Source organism: Branchiostoma floridae, chromosome 16 (genome assembly GCF_000003815.2).
Source record: "Branchiostoma floridae strain S238N-H82 chromosome 16, Bfl_VNyyK, whole genome shotgun sequence".
NCBI lineage: Eukaryota > Metazoa > Chordata > Leptocardii > Amphioxiformes > Branchiostomatidae > Branchiostoma > Branchiostoma floridae.
In genome coordinates this window covers 12,668,727-12,687,626 of record NC_049994.1, presented here as the reverse complement: position 1 = coordinate 12,687,626, position 18,900 = coordinate 12,668,727, and the positions used below count along the sequence as shown (strand labels likewise).

At 41.0% G+C, this 18,900-nt stretch overlaps 3 protein-coding genes across 4 annotated transcripts in view; 2 read left to right on the top strand and 1 right to left on the bottom strand.

The window, feature by feature from the left end:
• LOC118403235 (serine hydroxymethyltransferase, mitochondrial-like) overlaps nucleotides 1-3,312 on the bottom strand; it is an 11,246-nt gene extending 7,934 nt beyond the window's left edge. For both annotated transcript variants that reach the window (XM_035801836.1, XM_035801837.1), the window contains exons 1-4: nucleotides 3,234-3,312; nucleotides 1,834-1,923; nucleotides 1,163-1,279; nucleotides 685-764 (exon numbers count right to left, since the gene is read on the bottom strand). In XM_035801836.1, coding sequence (XP_035657729.1) covers nucleotides 685-764; nucleotides 1,163-1,279; nucleotides 1,834-1,923; nucleotides 3,234-3,269 — 323 coding nt within the window. In that variant the 5' untranslated portion in view covers nucleotides 3,270-3,312. The remainder of the gene's footprint in view (nucleotides 1-684; nucleotides 765-1,162; nucleotides 1,280-1,833; nucleotides 1,924-3,233) is intronic.
• Nucleotides 3,313-5,539: 2,227 nt separating this feature from the next.
• On the top strand, nucleotides 5,540-7,904 carry LOC118432781. The gene is made up of 3 exons (XM_035844400.1): nucleotides 5,540-5,956; nucleotides 7,164-7,283; nucleotides 7,770-7,904. Exons 1-3 carry the CDS (start codon nucleotides 5,816-5,818, stop codon nucleotides 7,902-7,904), a joined length of 396 nt encoding a protein of 131 aa, XP_035700293.1. The 5' UTR covers nucleotides 5,540-5,815.
• A 607-nt stretch (nucleotides 7,905-8,511) lies between these two features.
• On the top strand, nucleotides 8,512-12,743 carry LOC118403709 (uncharacterized protein C17orf98-like). The gene is made up of 4 exons (XM_035802482.1): nucleotides 8,512-8,628; nucleotides 9,663-9,920; nucleotides 10,673-10,772; nucleotides 11,306-12,743. The coding sequence occupies exons 2-4, from the start codon at nucleotides 9,687-9,689 to the stop codon at nucleotides 11,461-11,463; spliced, it is 492 nt and encodes a 163-aa protein (XP_035658375.1). The 5' UTR covers nucleotides 8,512-8,628; nucleotides 9,663-9,686; the 3' UTR covers nucleotides 11,464-12,743.
• Nucleotides 12,744-18,900: the final 6,157 nt, after the last annotated feature.

Sequence of the window (18,900 nt, the reverse complement as noted above, 5' to 3'; positions counted from 1 at the left end):
GAATTATGAACTTTACTCTACTTCACTCTTGTCATTTTCTTCGACAGGTAAGCCCCAAAACATCTGAATTCCTGATCATATCATCTGTTCATTTTGTAATAGGTCCATGCAAGATCCCCCACTGTTGTCTGTTCATTTTTATTGGCTCAACTTCCTCAAGCCATAACACACTGTTGCACACATATGGCTAAAGCTGCCATTAAAAGAAGATACCTAATTCACTAAAATGTATTCCACAACGTAGATAATTTAGGAGGATTAAGAAATTAAGAAGTTAATTCTAAGCTGTGAGAAAAATAACAGTTGAGACTGTGTGAGTCTGCTCGGTTAAGTCTATTGACACAAAGCTAGCACTGAGCCGGGTCATTTGTTGTGTACATACTACTGGACTATTTTTAGTGAATGTCTGTCTGGGCAACATCATATCATAGTATTGTTTGTTGTTACTAGTTATGTGAACACATATTGCATAAAATGTAAGTTAAATTGTATCTTGTAGCTGAACATTTTTTATCATATGTAACACTACAAAGAAAAGAATGTCGCTAACAATTTCAAGCTTTAAAGGTACATTGTATAGACATCAGACACATGTTAGCCTTGCCTGTCACATTTAAATTAGGACCCAGCTTATGTGTGTGTGTGACTATGAATATATCTTTGAATGATGACTGTATAACATACCTCTGTCCTGGGTACCCTTCAGAGTACTTGTTGTTCAGACAGGAACCCAGAGCTTCCAGGGCCGCCTTGCTGCAGAAATTCTACAGAGAGAAGTACAAGGCAGTATTAGTCCTGAGTCCTCACACGTCTATTGCACTACTAGTGACATAGTAATCAATTGAACACAACAAGATTAATAATGCTATGGTATAACTATTATAAATAAGTACCGAACATTATTTTGTAGGTATTATGAACACATGGTGACTGGTATCTTAGACAACTAGTCTAATAGACCGATCCTGGCTGTCAATCAAAATGAGTGATTCCACCACAGAGGGAGTAAATGTACCTCAGTCAAATTCTAGCATTTCAACAATATTTGTCTTGCATTTGTAATTGTATGTGTAAAAAAGGTGTGGGTGGGTACAGTCTCAGTCTGTTCATCAAGCTCCGATACACATTCACCAAGAGTCTGTAGTTTGAGTCTATCCCGTACCTCGGAAGCGATGAGTTCCAGTCCTCGGAGCTGTCTGTCCTTCTCCTTCTGCAGCAGACCCCACATGTCAGGGTCCGAGTCAGCCAGGCTCTCCTGCCCTGTCCACACCTTCTCATCCTAGGATTATACAGTCAGCAGATTCAGAAATAACACTCAAAGTAGACATTTTTACTAGAAGAATCAACACATCCTTAAACATGAGATGAACGGTACCATAGGCTTTCTGCACCTTATGATCCACTGCACGTGTGGTACACAATGTACATCTATATAATGTGACCTCTTAGAAGCAGTGGATTGTCCATTCCTTGACAAACACTGGAGTTACTCAGTCAAAAATTCGGGTAAGTCCAGTTTCTTGTGCTGGAAATTATAGTTTAACTTCATTCAAAACACTCAATGATATATTTGAGATATGTGACATAGACGAGCCCATACTCGAATTGAATGCAAATATCGAACAAATTTGACTTTGGTGCCACTTGACTTCTTAAATTCTCCTTGACTGGCATTTGATAAAGAAAATCATTTGCCAATGCCCTCTGTGACTGGTTACTTGTTATGTACAGCACAATTGGTCATTTAGCAGCATAATATTCCATCAGTAAAACTGTACCCCTTTCCAGCAGCATACAAATCAGGGTTCTGAACAGTTGCTACGTTATTCTTACCTGGTCCTGTGCAGTGGCAGACATGATCCATCGCTGCTGGGATACACTTGTCGTCACACGTGGCAAGAGTTGGCAATTTGTCCTAAATGCCTGAAACAATGTTCAAGTAACATAAATTATTTAAAGAAGTCCATAACATTAGCAATAAAGATTCAACGATGACAGAAACATGAATAAACAGTTTACAACAATAAAAATGTGATGTTAGACTTCAGTTATCTAATGTTAAGAACCTAAAAACTGTGGAAAGGATCTCAAATCAATTATGGCACTGGCTTAAGTGCGCAAACAATGTCATCTTTTTCTTGTGGTCAATTTCAATCTTTCAATGTTCCATTCTTTGTGGTAGGAATAACATGTGATTTAGTAAGTACAAGACAAGGACCTGGTAGTGAACAGCCTTACCTAATGCATCAATGCCAAAGGTCAAAATCACCTACATCGTATACAGTATACCCGTATAAAAAAAAAAAAGGATACCCTACACCCTAGCCAAAGCTTAGTAAACATTGTAGTTCAATCCTTTAATCTGCTGTTCCATTACACTCTCCTTACAAAATATTGACTCTTCTCATTTACTGGGTAATGTACCTTGGACCATGCTATATGTTTTTAAAGAACTGAAAACAAGCCGGGGTGTTTATTGATGGTCATTTTAAACATATTGATTTTAATGTAACGCTAACCTACTAGTACTAGTTAATAAGTACTAGTAAACAATGCAGTACTTACTAACAAAAGATCACATTTTCCCTTCAAATTGAACTTGAAGTATGGAATTATGATCTTTATAAGTTAACATGTTGAATGACCAGCCATAATTTGCAATGCAATACAAAACAAAACTTATATGTTTGTGGTCTGAAATGAAAAATACTATCAAAATCACCACGAATATTTCCCAATTTACAGTATGCAATGTTGCAGTTATAAGTATAACGGGTTTTGCATCATATGACATGCTCACTGTACCATTATGATAAAGACTAACTGCAATTTAGCTGCACGATTATATTTCTGATTTTGAAATGACAAAAATCGTGAGGTAATTTTGGGTTCACAAAATTATCAAGGACGTTGGTATTATTAGAAGGCATCGGGTTACTCTTAACTCAGCTATCGAGCCAAATTTAGGTCAAACTTTCGATATTTGCACTAGCGTTACTACGTTGCCACGTTGTTAACCTACATGCTATTCCTCTAAAATAATCTACTCCTAGTCTTCATACAACAATCATCTTACAACAAACTCATGCACACCGAGCTGTGAAAGAGTTAAAAGGCTTTGTGGCTGAACGTAACATCAGTTGACGTGGAAGCTGGAAGCAGGACCAAAAACCTAAAACCTAAGTGTAAGATAAACATCGCGTTTTGAACCCAAATAAGAAACCAAACGTTACCTTAGTAAGGACAGCGGTTGCAGCCGATCGTAACATTGTCTTAAAAGATGTATGACGCTGTAACTGGATGCAAGACGTCTTGCAGTTGGGTATTTTCCCTGAAGCGGTTGGACTGGACACGAACGTCACCGAACTGCTTGTCGCACGTTGTCAAAGAGGGCAGCAAAACAAGAATATTTTGCGTACCGTTATGTACCTTACTAATGTCCAAATATCCCATTTTTTATAATAATACATGTAAAATAATAATTCTAATTTATTTTGGTCAATAATCAGGATATTTTTATCTAAATGAATCCATATTTTGTGAACAATGTTGATCATTGTTGTATCGCCTTCTTGTATGTGTGCCAACGCAGAAGCTAGCATCACATTCGTCTAAGCGCTTTCGTAATGGAAATTTTCGCAGCTGTGGAAATTTCCGAATAGTGCGATATTTTTAGGGCCCCACGGGGTGCATGTAAAGTGACGGTAACCCCTGGGACGTTGAATCTTTGCATTTTATCTTTCCCTTGATGTAATAAGGGAATATAAACTGGATGAACTTTTTTTTAATGTTGAGACGTTTTCAATGTTTGAACAATCGCGTTCCAGTTTCATCTGGTTTCAGTATACTCAACCCCTGTTATTTAATCCCTGGGGACTATTGGGGGCGGGGTTGTGTAAGCGAAGACTGGTCGCTAACTGTGGGTCGCTACTATCAAAATCAAAATCCTTGCTCATATCAAGATTAGGTTAGATAAAGAAGGTTCCTACATAAGTAAAACTGATCACTGACTATTTCTACACTACAGCATTTTGTTTATACTTAACGTTGAGTGTTTAATGTAGCAGAATCCATAGCAATATTGGTAAAAAAAAAAAGACGTTATCTTGCCACGACGCGAAGCCAGTTTTCTTCCTTTATTTTTGAACTAAATATCTTTTTCTTTAATATTCATCGATTTGATAGGTATTTATGCTCTGAAATATGGCCCCAGCTGATGACCCTGTCACAGTCCCTGACACCCTTCCTGGACGCTGTTTCCGCGGCAGCTGTACTACCATCACGTCCGTGGCCCAGCCAGGCCCAGCTGTTTCGTAATCCCCTGGTGATAGACTCAGCGATATCTAGAGCGCACACACAACCTCCTTAGCATGGTATCAGAGATGATTTATTATCGTGGTTTGCGTACAATTCGAGCAATCAATCGTGACGGTTATAAACATGATTACTCAGTTGCAGCATTAAATGCAAATATACTTTTCCATGGAATCCTACTTTATTCTACCATAGCTATGAGCCAGTCATGGCACCAAAAAATGCTGAATCCTTTTGTATCGTATATGTCATGTGTCATCGTCTATAATGAAAGCATAAAATACCCATACAATTTCTGGGGAATCATATGATGTACATGTAACGTTACATATACAGGACATGTACATGTACATACTGCATAAATGTAAATGACATTCAATATTCATGTACTAATTGGTTCGAGGTGAATATTATCCACATTTGAACACGAGAACAATGTAGGATTTCATGATTGGGCTATGGAGTTATACCATTCTAAGAAACGAACATTTTGCGTTATATGTTTGTTTTTCATGTTTGTTTGCTTTTTTCTTTGATACTTTTTTCAACTTTTTTGCATGATGTACTACTTTTTCGAACGCAGCAAATATGGGTTCCCCAGGTTCAACCATTCCGTCTGGCCCAGATTCTCATCGTAGAAGCAAATTGTACTTCGGTAAAATTTTATTTACTTATTCGTTAAACCTTCATGAAATGATAAATTCGTCACATTGTGATTTCTCTTGGCTACAGAGTACGTCACTCATAACACTAGCCTAGGTAAGTATCAACAATAGCTCAACTACCATATATGTATAAGTTGTCACACATTGCACCTTTCACAATTGAAGCGCATCAAAGTTACCCCTATAAACACTCCTATAAACACCTTATTACTCTAAAATTACACATCGCCGACCGCGTAAGGTAGTTTGTTTATTCATAACCATGCCTGTTTAAAGATACGAACCGACGACAGAAATATCACCTATTAAAGTTGTACCAACACAGATCAAGCTTCTCGACCGCTGTGCCTAAAATGACATCTGTTTAGGTGATCATAACTATAATTGGTGACCGATATGGGAGAGTTGTGTCCATAATTGATATGGAATAGAAATCCTGTCACAAAACCCGCGGGACTACCTGGGTCACCTTACAGTTGCGTACCCGCCATCAATGAACAGTCTCCGCATCCACAATGAGAACGCGATACCGGCACTACTATTACCTTACGGCTCCCGGTGTTGTGAACACCTACTCTTGTAACCAAAGCTGGTTCGTTCTGCTTCGATACAAATAGTAACCAAACACAAACAATAGCTGTGTACGGTACGAAAAACCTGACTTCACGCAGTGCTCCTGAAAAGTGTGGATGCGTCAGACGTCAAGTGCGGCCGGAGAGAGTTAAGAAAAGTTTCACTAGTTTGGAGAAGTTGTGAAGCCACCGCCTCGTCTTGTGGAGGACTTAAAGACGACGAGGTTTGCTGTAAAACACTGAGTTCAAGTCTATTCCAGCAGGATGACCAGTTATGAGTACCTGACAGGTAACAGCTCGCTAAGATGTCGGAGTAAGTTGGAGCCATTCCCGCCTCCGTGGAAGCCACAAAGAAGAGGAAATGACCGACAGCAAAGATTCGTTCTGGACAGCATCTGGGCCCAGGTGAGACCATTTACGTTACTAGTTTATGTACCTAGTTTCTTTGATACGTATACCTTGTGTTACCTTCCAAACAAACCATCGTATATGATCATACCAAACTTAAGGTTCGCTGGGCAAAAGCCAAACATCATATGGTCAAAGAACACCATTCAATGATGAAGTATAGTTTCATAAAGTTATAAAGTTTCGTTTGTGTGAAGACAAAGTATGATTTTTTTACTAATTATTGTCGTCAAGAACCTCCTTGGCACCGCTATTTCGTACAGCTTGTTTATATAAATGTCTAATGGTGGTTTATTATTAGGACGTTGTATAGGAATCAACAACTGATTATTTACTTAAAAACATTAAGATTTCATCTTAATGACTGTGGGAAGTGCTGTATGGTCTAACGTTACATAAAAATCAGATTGGCAAGCCGTTTTACCAACCTCAAGAAAGTGTACTCAAAGTCAGCTTGGAGACTATAGACTAGTTCAATCTCGTTAATCATGTAACCCTGCCCCTATAGCTACCTGTTGGTAGTTCGACAATACTTATATGTTATTGAAAGCCAGTCCATTACGTTGGCATGGATGTGATTGTTGTTAGCTTTTGCACGCGCAATTGAGAGCTTGTGGTAGGTAGGCAACAGACATGAATGACTCTGTTGGACATAAAGTATTTTTGTCACTCCTGTAGACGAAGTTGCCACTGATAGTGAAGGTACTGTCTAAGGTGTCAAGCTATGTCATGGATACTTGTACACACAAAAGACCGTAACATGTTACTGACTAGGGCTGTATGTGTACGATAGATTGGACTTTAAACGTCGCAGGATTTCGGAAACAAGCTAAAGCTAATGGGAGATTGTGCTAATCCATAGTCTAAAAGAGGAATTCATGTGTATAGCGTATACGCATGTAAGCTGCTTTTGAGAAAGAAAAAAATGATTTTCCAAACCACTGATTTTACCATAGACACATATAGGGCCATATAATGCCACAAGGTTTAATTGAGTTTGAGGCCACAGGCGCTGATTTAATTTATCGTATAATTATCATATCAGTATTGTTATTTGCTAAGTTTCAAGGAGGAGATAAGCCTTGTTTTATACGTTTCGTTACTCCACTGTTTATGTTTCTTTGGTGCGAGTAAATATAAGTAAACAAACACACCAAGTTATAGATATGGAGATGGTTTCACTGTGACACCTTTCTGTCCACAGTTCCAGCGGAGAAGAACTCGCCCCGCCATGTCTAAGTACGACTCGCTCCTCCACCCTGACGCGCAGGCGTACTTCCGCTCACCCATCGTCAGAGATGTCTTGAAGAAAACTCTTAAACAGGTAAGTGAAAGACAACGTATTGAAAAACACTCCTTTGTAGGTAAGAAGGTAAAGTAACACTCAATAGGTACTCAAAAAGTTACACTTAATAGGTTCGAATAGGTCGAATTCGGGAGAAATGGGTTAAAGGGAGAACCAAGCCCAGGTGGTCCTTATGTAGTAAATCCCACTAGTGCTGTATCTGAATTGCACGTTAGAGAAGCCAGCATCAACTTTCCACTTTCCGTAATCTCCAAGCAGACCCTACGGTGCCATAAGATAGCACCAAAGCTGGCCAAGGAGTATAGCCGGCCAAAGGAAGTCAAACCAAGCATAGTAAATTCCACACTCCTAGGCCGGCTTCACTCCTCTGCCAGCTTTTTATCTACATGTACTACCTTATACTACCGTAGTTTCTGTTTGTTGAATACATTTTTCGTTCAATATAGCTATCCGTTTACATGTCTGACAGCAATGAAGAATCTGGAGTATTGTTGTACGTTGTAGGTACAGGGCAGCGACATGGACGAAGCGGAGAAGACCGCTGTGATACAGAAGCTACTGATGGCGGGAGGACCGAAGGGTTCCAGACTCATGCAGCAGAGCGTCGTGGTGGACAACTTGTCTGAGGTTCCTGGGTAAGGCTCTATACATGTACCCTAGGAGTCATACGAGTTAGTTTACCGTAGCCATCTTTTTCGGCAGCTATAGCCTTTAATCACTCTTCGTATTCTCTTCTTTTTTCATCTCTTCCTCCTATGTTCCTCAGTTACACCGGTACCTTCTCATTTTGCCCTTTGTTCATTTATCAAAGTGTGTGTGTGTGCGTGTGTATGTGTATGCGTGCGAGTGTTTGTGTGTGTATGTGTGTGTGCGAACGCGTGTGTGTGTGTGCGAGTGTGCATGTGTGCGTGTGTGTGTGTGCGTGTGTGCGTGTGTGTGTATGCGTGTGTCTGTGTGTGTACGAGTGTGTATGTGTGTGTATTGAGAGAGAGAGAGAGAGAGAGAGTGTGTGTGTGTACGTGTGTGTGTGTGTGTGTGTGCATGTGTGTCACTGTGCATGTATGCGTGCGTGTGTCTGTGAGAGATAGAGAGAAAGAGAGAAAGAGAGAGAGAGAAAGAGAGAGCAAAGAGCTGGAGAGAGAGCAAAGCAGAGGGATAGAAGAGTTATAGAGAGAGAGAGGGGAGCCAGGGATGTAAGTGATAAATGTGTTATAAACAGCCTATCATATTGTCACCTATTGTTTGCAGATTGCCGTCCCACCCTGACCTGCACTATGACCCCCGGAAGGACCAGAAGGCCAAGGGTTACTTCACTCTGCGGGGGGTCCAGGACCATATTCAGCTCACCTGCACTCTTCATCCGGTAGGTTTTTAAACATATATCATGACATTCAGTATGCCAATATCATAATCTATATGTATGTAGTTCTTATTGATATTAATCCAGAACCGTTTGTAAAGCCAATGAGATTTGAAATACTGTACACCTCCTTATACTCATTTCAACCAGAGGTTACCACATTAGAGTGACCGAAGATTCAACAGGTTGCTCAACGAATTGCATAGATAAAGAGTGAAATTTTCTACTTTGGAAAGCTGTCTTTTAAATCATACTTTAACATTCTGCATCATATTTCAATGATGAAATCAAGGGTTACTCAGATGCAGTTTTTGACGCTGTACGTTTTCTTAACGATAGTCGTTTAGTGGCATGGAAAGCTTGCCTTAAGGTGCGCTTCCACCGCACTTGTGTCAAGCTTGCGTCACTGCGGGGTTCGTTCACTGCGTCACCGTTTTGTTATTTTCTCCGATTTTTTTTATGATTTAGATATTGCGTAATACGTAAAAGTATGACTTAGAAGACGACAAAACACACAAAAAGAAATAAAATTCGTTCTTTATCTCTGAAATTCGTTGAGTATCTTTCGAATCCCGCAGTGACGCAAGCTTGACACAAATGCGGGAGCGCACCTTTAGCCTGTTGCCCTGTGACCTGTGAGGCAGAATTTATCTTTCATCACGTGTACATGTTAAGTAGGTCTTGCATTCCCTGTGTGCAAATACAGCAGAACAGCGAACAGTGTACTTTGCTAAGGGCGGAATCGGTATATAAATACATCCACATAGTCTACTGGTAATGAGCATAATCCTAGTATAAACAATAGGCAGCGATGGGCAACCGCGAACCGGTCTGACAACTTGTAATTATTCTGCACCCGCACGCACGTTGCTAGGAGCTTCTTGTTTACGGGCCGACTCAGGTCAGTCGGGACCTAGCCATCCTTTCACAGGTGTACACCAAAACTGAGCAAGTGTTTTGGAAATAGACTCTATAAGCGTATAAAGTCGCTTCTAGTCGGTGAACTTGAGTTGTCTTTTGTGTTGGGAACCACTCAGGGCGAGCGAGAGTTGCCGACGAGGATGGCCAGGCGGTCCGGCGGATTCGTTCCCGAACGTACGGCGGAGGAACTGCAGCGGTTAGAGCAAGGTTTCGTCTTGGACAGCATAGCCGTCGCCAACATCTCCAAGGACTACTCCAAGGCTCAGCCTAAACTTGGGCCCGCCATTCCGCCTTACAACTCGCAGAAGGACAAGAATGTGGACGGCTACTTCAAGAACCAGTGGGCCCCCACGGTGCTGCGGAGAAGCAAACAGGTGAGACGGCCGGGAGGAATTTTGTAAACACGCGCTGACAAGAGCGACCATTCTACACTTTGTTATGACTAACCCCAAAAGCAAAATATCTTTGAGGATATAGCAAGCTGTTTTACTCTCAGTATTTCTCTGTTTGAGTAGTTTTCATAGTTCCATACTAATGTTGATAGACAATCATTGTTCTAAAGTTGTACAGTCAAAACAGTCACACCAGTGGAAAATATAATTCTAACTTTACATTATGTATAGGGAGACGTGTTTTAGTCTAATTTAGAACTTATAAAAAAAACAAATTAACAAGAAGCCTAGGAACTTTCCACATGAAAGTTGTAATACTTCATTACCCAATATTTGATTGTACCATTACATACCTGAGTATAGTGATTAACGTATCCGAATTACTCCGTGTTGAGGAAAGGTTGATATTTAACCTTGGACTTCAGACTTGTACGTGGAGAATGGATAAAAGTAAGGGAACCACGAGTTTGACACTAAAGATGTCTTGTATAGTTCGAGGAGGTATAAAAATTAAAGGGTTTGACGTTTGATGACGACTAGAATCACGATGAAGGTAGAATAAAGGTCCATCCCCTGATATGAATGAAATATCCCATATTTGTGACTCAGCGCTTAGAATCTACCAGAGTTTTGAGAGTTTCCTTCGCTAGCCACTCTCTTTATAGACTTGCCATAGTGTCTTCCAGGCAGTTGTGTTTGGAACTAAGTGTTATTATAATAATACTCCTCTTCAGGACCATGGCGGTACTTCCATCGAGGGGCCAGTCATAGACCGTTTCCATAACTACGGCGGCGGGCACCAGTATCTGTCCAAGCGGAACCAGTTCGGCGCAGGTGGGTCTTAGAATACTAATAACCTAAGCCACGGGGTACGCCTCTCATGAATTTTCATGCCATGCTTCTGTTTGAATGTATCGTGGTCCCAACCGACTTTATCTCTGACACGCAACTTCTAAATACTCTCCTTGTTTAAAAACGGTGGAAAACAAATGTTACTGTCAACTCATTGTCGTAACCATTTTTGATGGAAACTTTTCGAAAGCCTCAGAGAGAGAGAGAGAGAGAGAGAGAGAGAAGAGAAGAGTTGTCTTTACCCTATCGAATATTTGAAATGTGGCACGTTTTAAAAGTATTATTGTCACCTGTCATAACATTATATCTTTCTTTATTGACGCAACAGAAGTACAGCGACTTTCGCAAGGTCTTTAACATCTATACCAACATGCAAACAGATGAATACAAATAGAGTAACAAACTGGTATATGAAAATATCAACATGTTGAGTTTGCATATCGTTTACACTTAATTACTGGTTCGATGATTTAAACTTTCTTTTAATTATTTACCAATATCGTATTTTCTTGCAGGTCACTCGAGAGAGCTGGTTGACGGACATGCGCAGTTCATGTCTGACGTGAAAGCGATGAACGGCTACCACGGCCCGTTCGGCTTCAGACGGAACACTCCGGAACTGCGCACACGGCCCTCCCCATTCGGACTGGACCCGCGCTCTCCCACACAGTGAACTTCGTTTTTATCCAACATGCATGGTTGTCCAAAAAAAAAAAAACACCTAAAGTTAGCAATCGCACGACCCTTGTGACCGTGCCCTAACAAATTTATTTTCGTACCGCCACCAACACAAGGGCAATACATATGTACATAAAATACAGGAATACACAGAAAAGCAAATTCACCAATATGAATTTAAGATGTGAATACGAGGTGAGGTTACAAGTCCCTTAAGACTAATAGAATTATGTTTATGAATTAATTGTTATTGAAGCGATTGGAAGCTGTCAAGAAGGTTTGGACATATATGAATGTTTGGGAATTTATGACCGAAGACAGAAAATAACATCCTTTTAGAAGCAAACGTACTAAAGTGTCATCAGACAGATTATTTACAGCTATGTCCATAACAAACCCTACCAGTGTTTTAAAATTACCGAAGAGTAGCTCGCTGTGCACAGTGAACTTTGTCCAGGTGTGCAGTAGATATTTGCATATCTGTGACAGATCTGCGATTAGGGTACTCTGAACGGTGATATCTGTGACAGCAAATACGTGACTGGTCAATAGGGGGCAACTCCATACACACACATATATGTCACAGGTATACAAAGAAAGCGCCATACCCTGCCCGCGTAGAAGAAAATGCTTTCATTGACGTATGACTGAAAACACAGAGGCAAATATTACCGTGACGTAGGTAGCTTTGGTAGTTAACTGGAACTCTTGAACGACCTTGATTGTGATTGGTCATTCGTCAATTGAGTTGCTTTATTGTCATTAGGCATAAAAATATTTACTTAGTTTTATGACAGCCCATCAGTGTATCATTACATCATTAACCACCATATCATTTCCTAAAAGATTCTCCATTTAAAACGTTTTAATAGTATAAGCATTAACCAAAAAATATCACGATGGTATGTATATTTCTACAAATTGTCATAACTGTCATTTCAGAAAATTGTGGGACACTAACCAAAGTGTTAGGAAAATACACAATAAATGGACGTCACCACCCTAGATTCAGATGTATACTTAGATAGGATACAGTAAACAAGTTGCTGGTAAATGATCTTGTAAGATGTAAATGATTCTTGTCAACTTCCATAACATAAAATGTTAATGCTTAACATTGATACCCAGTTCCTTCTTATTTGGTTTAATACATGTTTATTCAACGCATATACATTGTTTTCTGTAGTATGTTGTGCCTAAAGGCATCACACTTGTGAATACGGCTTGTATTTAAGCACGTTTTATTTTCTAATAAAAGTTACAATATCCCTTTAATCTGTTTTAATTTTTTCAATATATAACCATTTAGTATTGTTTATTGTAATTATCTAATTCTTCTTTAAAACTGTACATACAATTCTGTTCAATTAATGCCAGTTATGAGTGTATGTACATGTACACGTAGTATTAAAATGCAGTAAATCGAGCCACATAGCTACAAGGTTGAATTTTCTTGAAATTTGACATTATTTTTCAGCTTTCAAAGGCGGACCTATTATTGGATGCGTAACATGAATGCTGTTTGCATGTAACAATAGAGTGCCTTATGACATGACATTGTCTTATGTTAGCTGTTAGGTTGGAAATTTCCGAATTTTGACAACTTTCAATTGGTGACCTACTTGTGAAAGATTGACCATTAATGTCATAGTATCATACATTCTGTTATGCATAAAAACTATCTTACTACTTCATATACAATTAATGAAAAGAAAACAAAGGAAAAACACATTATATCACAATTCACCGTTTTGACAAATTTTACACTAGTAAGTTATCACTTATACTCCTGATACTACAGATCTGATCTCAGGAACTACTGTCAATTGCAAACTCCAGAATAACTTCCTGGAACGCCATCTTTTTATAACATGTTCGTTTTATGCTAATACATGTAGACATATTCACAAGGATTTCCAAAACATAAAGTCCAGCCACGTCGCGATCAAAATGAGCATTACTTAGGCCTGTCGGTAAGTATGTACAGAGTCTTACACAAATCAAATCCAAGGTATGGATCACATAAACAAAATTGGTTAGAGATAATATTTTACAAGCTTTGTCTGAACCCAGAGTATTGCTGCCATTAACCTGTAAACGTAATATATACACTCACATGACCTAACGTTACTAGTATATATATAGCGTTCTGAGATGTAAAACATTTTGCATAGAGATGTTATTTTACCCAGAACCAATTGCAAGAATATTGGTGTCATTAATTTGCAATCTATACACTCTCTCCATTTATACAGAAAGTCATGATATTTAATCTGTAAGACATCTTGAATTCAAAATTGCAGAACAATGTGATCTTTCCAAGCAATATGTACAATGTTCCCAACAAAAGTACAATACAATTGCTAAATCTAACTAGCTGTAGCACCTTCCTCAGACATTGGGCTCTCCTCTAGGAGGCTTGCAGCAAATTTGTCAGTTTGTTGCAGAGCTGAGTGAAACCCGACGCATGCCTCTTCGCCTTTGGCCTCGAGAATGTCCAGCAGCTCGCGCGCTGCATCCTGGGGAGTCCTGGCAGCTCGGATGCGGTCATTCTCCTCCATGTTGATGACGTCATCTTGACGGAGATGGTCCAGGATGGGGTGGATGTGACGTAGGGTCTCCACTAGTTGGGGACGCTTCCGGGCTACTCTTCCCAGCATGCCTGTCGTATAACAAAATGCAAACGTTAACAAAAGGAACTCACGTACCCGTGTCTTCTTGGACATCGAAAGCAAATAGTATATGATATGATGTCGACTGTGATGAGGAAGAAACCTGTGTTGCAGGAAATCATTGAACATTTTGATACTAAAGTAGCATGAACGAGGAATCTCCCCGACTTCATGTTGAGAATTCTAAAAGTACATGAAAAGGGTTTTGAGCAATTCAGCAATTCATTTATGACAGAACACTTCTAAACAATCACGTCCTTCGTCAGATATTGATAGTAGTATTACATACCTTTCAGGTTTCCTAGGTGCAACAGGATGTCTTTCGCTCTTTCCGGGACGTTCCTCCTAGGATGGACAACGTTCTCACCCTTCGCTGCTGCTTCTTCCACCTCTTCCCTGCTGTAGGCGTGAGGCTGTGGACTGTGCTCGCGTAGGTCCAGGGCGCTGAGGACCATGTCACTTGACCTGGCTCCTGGGTTGGTCTCGTTTATGAGGCTGTGCACCATGTTTGTTAGGAGATCCATGATAGACTTGCAGTCCTCCATGTTCCCATCGATGCTCCTGGCGAAGATGTTGAGCCGACACTTGTCCTGCGTGATCTGCAGCATCGCTTCGGCCTTCCCGTCGGTCCATTTGGCGCTGTTCTTCCACGGCCACAGAAGAGGTCGGTTGAGCTTGCCAGGGTGTGCCTGCATCAGCAAGGTTTGGAGTTTTGGAAACAGGTCAGTTGAAAAGCTGTTGGCCCCGGAGCAGCAACGGATCTGGATCCCGAAGTAGACGGCCTTACTGGACACAGGAGACCACGCCGTTTCATCCATCTCCAGGTGTTCGAGGTGCAACAAGAGATCCGTCACTTTTTCTGGGACGTTCCTCTGAGGATGGACGAGGTTCTCGCCTTTTCCTGCCGCTCCTTCCGCCTCTTCCCGGCTGTAGGCGTGAGGCTCCGTGTGTTCCCGGAGGTCCAGAGCGCTGAGGACCATGTCCCGTGACCTGGCTCCTGGGCTAGTCTCTTGCACGAGTTTGTATGCCATGTCCGTGAGGAGGTCCATGATGGACTTGCAGTCCTCCCTGTCGCCATCGTTGCTCCTGACGAATATGTTGAGTTGTCTCTTGTTCTGTGTGATCTGCAGCAGCGCTTCTGCCTTCCCATCGGTACATTTCACGCTGTTCTTCCAAAGGAGGGGTCGATGGAGTTTGCTTGGGTGTGCCTGCATCAGCAGCGTCTGCAGTCTGGGGAACAGGTCGCACGAGAAGCTGTCGATTTCCGTACGGCAGCAGATCTGGATCCCGAAATAAACAGCCTGACTGGACACAGGAGACCACGCCTTCTTGTCTATTTCTTGTTCCAGCAAGTTTGGAAGGATGAAGGTGTAACCGTCGTACGTGTGGCAGAGCTGGAAGTCCTTCAGCAGCTTGATGAGCAGAGGGATATCGGTAACAGTGCCAAAGACACGGGTGAGCTCTTCAAGGGTGACGTAGTCCTCCGCAGTCCGCTCAATCTTGTCAATTGGGAAATTGTCGTTGGCTAGCAGACGTCCGAAAACGTAGGAGCACAACCACTGAGGTTTGAGCACCACTATGTCAGATTTACCGCGAAAATAGATGATCTATTTGGAAAATGAAATAGAAAATAATTGTTCTGTTTTGTTTTGTTTCTTCGTTCTTACCTTCGTCTATTCATAAAAATCTCAAATCGGTCAGCAAATGAATGCGATAGGATTTACATCTTTAGCATCTACATACATGCATATTAACACAGTATTACGCATACATATTGAATTATCAAAGACATTTTAAAAATAACACTTGCCTCCCCCACATCATGAAGGTAAGATAAGGCCAGCTGCACGGTGCGATCTTCGAGGTAGGAAGTGGCCGTCTTGACTGCTCTCAGATACTCCTGCCATTCCATCACAGGGAATGCCTTTTTGTCCTTCCTCCAGGCTTCGGTCGTCGCCATCAACTGAACGCAGACCTTCGGGACAGGTTGTCTTTCCTGCGTACAGTGCAAGTAATAGTTTTGCAAGTCTGTACGCGAGATATAAGAGTAGTAAAAGATATTCTGGACAACCGTCCGTTACGAAAAGCTGAGCAACCATTAGAGTGCAAATAGAGAAAATCTCACAACGAAGTTTAATCGCTCTCGTTAATTGCAAATGTGAGTCTATAACATGGTCATCTCCTTAAAAATGTAACAGTTCCCCCCACCTTTAGTTTCAGCTAACATAATTAACGCATACAACTCAGAGATTATGGTCATCTTTGTTGGAGGAATACATGTACAGTCAGGGAGCTGATCGCTCATGTTTTGCGGAACTGGCTATGGACTGTTGTGCTTTTTACCTCGTATTACAGTATTATTGTATTCAGAAAACATCACGAACATAATCTTTACCTTCAGCATGTCATCCCTGAATACTGCCAGCACATCTCGCAGCCTTTGTATCTCAGGAGACCTGGCTTCCATGCAGTTCATCAAGAACACCTCCTGTGACACTTCGAGCGTCTCTTTGAACAGATTTCTGTATAGATTTACCATCGCTGTGGCCCGTCGGCGACCTACGCGTTAAACAAATGGAACGTTTCTACACGAAATACCAATAAAGCTAGCAGCCTGCAGAACCAATTGACATGGATCAATGCAGGTTGGTTGTAAGAAGAAATTGAACTATTTTCCAATTTATATGTTGTTTTATCATGGCAATCGTTGAGTGACTTAACTCTTCCCGGTCCTGTAACTCGTCAGCGTGACTGGCGATCAGGACAATCCGGGGTCTGTTGTTAGGATCTGCATTGCTACAGTGGATAAAACTCAGCCAGCCATGGACCTAAATTTAGAAAATTACAATATCTTTTATGCCTTTTTTCTCATTTGCTTAATTATCAGTCGGCACATACGCAGTTTGATCATTATCACTATAGGAAATTGTATTCAAGCACACTCGTCACTAGCTTTGTTACTGGTAGATACAATTTTGATGAGTTACTTGAATTCCGTTTCACGAATGTTGTATACCTGACGTTTCTGCTCTTTCTCCACATCGGTAATTTTGTAGACGACAGGGAAGATGGCATTTGTTGTTCTCAGCAGCATGGCGTGTGTGACGTAGAACTGCGCCTGTCCCGCGAAGTCATGCACACTCAGTCGTCCGATTCCCCGCACGTTTTTCCTTGACACGTGAACCCCCGGTGTGGGGTTGAAGGCGTCTTCCTTCCTGAACTTGCTTCGGATGTTCCATAGAACGGCCGTAATGATGCCGGTCTGGAAGAATCGTTAACCCATTGTTTTTGCTACATTGTATCGTGGAAATTCTGTAATTGCTTCCATGAGATTCAATTATACAATTATACAATTTGCATAAATTTGCATCTTATTATCAAGCTTAAACATATAGTGTCGTTAGCGCCATCTTCACCTTTTTCAGAATGGCCCGCAAGGATGTTTTCCCGACCTGCCCGTCTCCACAGAGAAACAACTTGACTGTTGTCTCTTCCACAGAACCCAGGGAGGTGACCAATTGCAACTCGCTGTACTCTGCCTGCTTACGTGTTTCTGTCTGCGAGACAGTGGAATCATAACTCTTTATTTCATGGTCGAAAATCTATGTACAAATGCAAAATTCGAAAATTATACATTACATTTCCAAAATGATTGAAGTTTGAAATTAAAAACAAGAAAAACGACACCAATAAAACTGAAAGCTTTTGATTCCTCGGGTAAGACTAAACACTACTTTTCGGAGTCAAAACTTAATGGTATGCGAATATCTTATCGACACTTTTTACCACCTAGCTTACCAGCTCCCGACAATACTTGAGATATTATAGTTTATACTCGTACACGGTTATCACATTACAAACTAGTCTTTTTCCTACCGTAGAACGGCACATTTACTTACTTCGATCAATAATCTTGTACTTCTGTCAAGGCCAAAAGAACAGTCAACCGGGCGTCGGCCATCCTGAAATCACAAAACAGTTGAAAATGAAAATAGGGATACAAACAAAACCGGTTTTCTTATTGGACCGGTTCAGAAAAACTGGACCTGAAAAAAATTCGATGGACCGGATGTTGGACCTATTGAAAAATGAACAGATTATATGACCAGGAATTCACACGTTTGGGGGCTTTCCGGTCGAGGAAAATAACAAGAGCGAAGTAGATAAGAGTCTATAGTCATTTGTAGCAAGTTTTACAGTCAATCGTACAGACTCTGAGGTATTTGGCCTTGTAGGATTTTAACACGCCAGTGGGAGTCGAATACTCCACAAAACAGTTTGAGTATCGCCTATTCACATGTTTTCACATACCGAATCAGGTCCATGTTCAGGTCCGGACCTGGACCTGATCCTCTGGATCTTAACCGGATCTGGACCTGAATTTTCTGTGCCGGTACCCACCCCTAGTTGAAAATGTTTAGAGATACACACCATATCAACGCAAAGTGCAATGTTAACATTTCTTATAGCTGTAACGTTATAGATTGCACGGTCATTGCAGCAAACAAAGGTTCCAATTCCAATTCTTCTTTTGCGCAACTGCTGTGTGCCAAAATAACTAAAATTTCAAATGGCTATTCTTTTGTTTATTACTCTGTGACTGGAGGGACAGAGTCTTGTGAACGGTTTATGCGTTGATTGTTCGCACCTGTATCTCTATGTTCCGTTTGCCGCAAGTGTATGTGGTTTGGCATGTCGTCTGTACTCCTTTTTTATACCGCGAAAAAAAAGAACGTGCATCAGGTCTTCCTTATGATAGC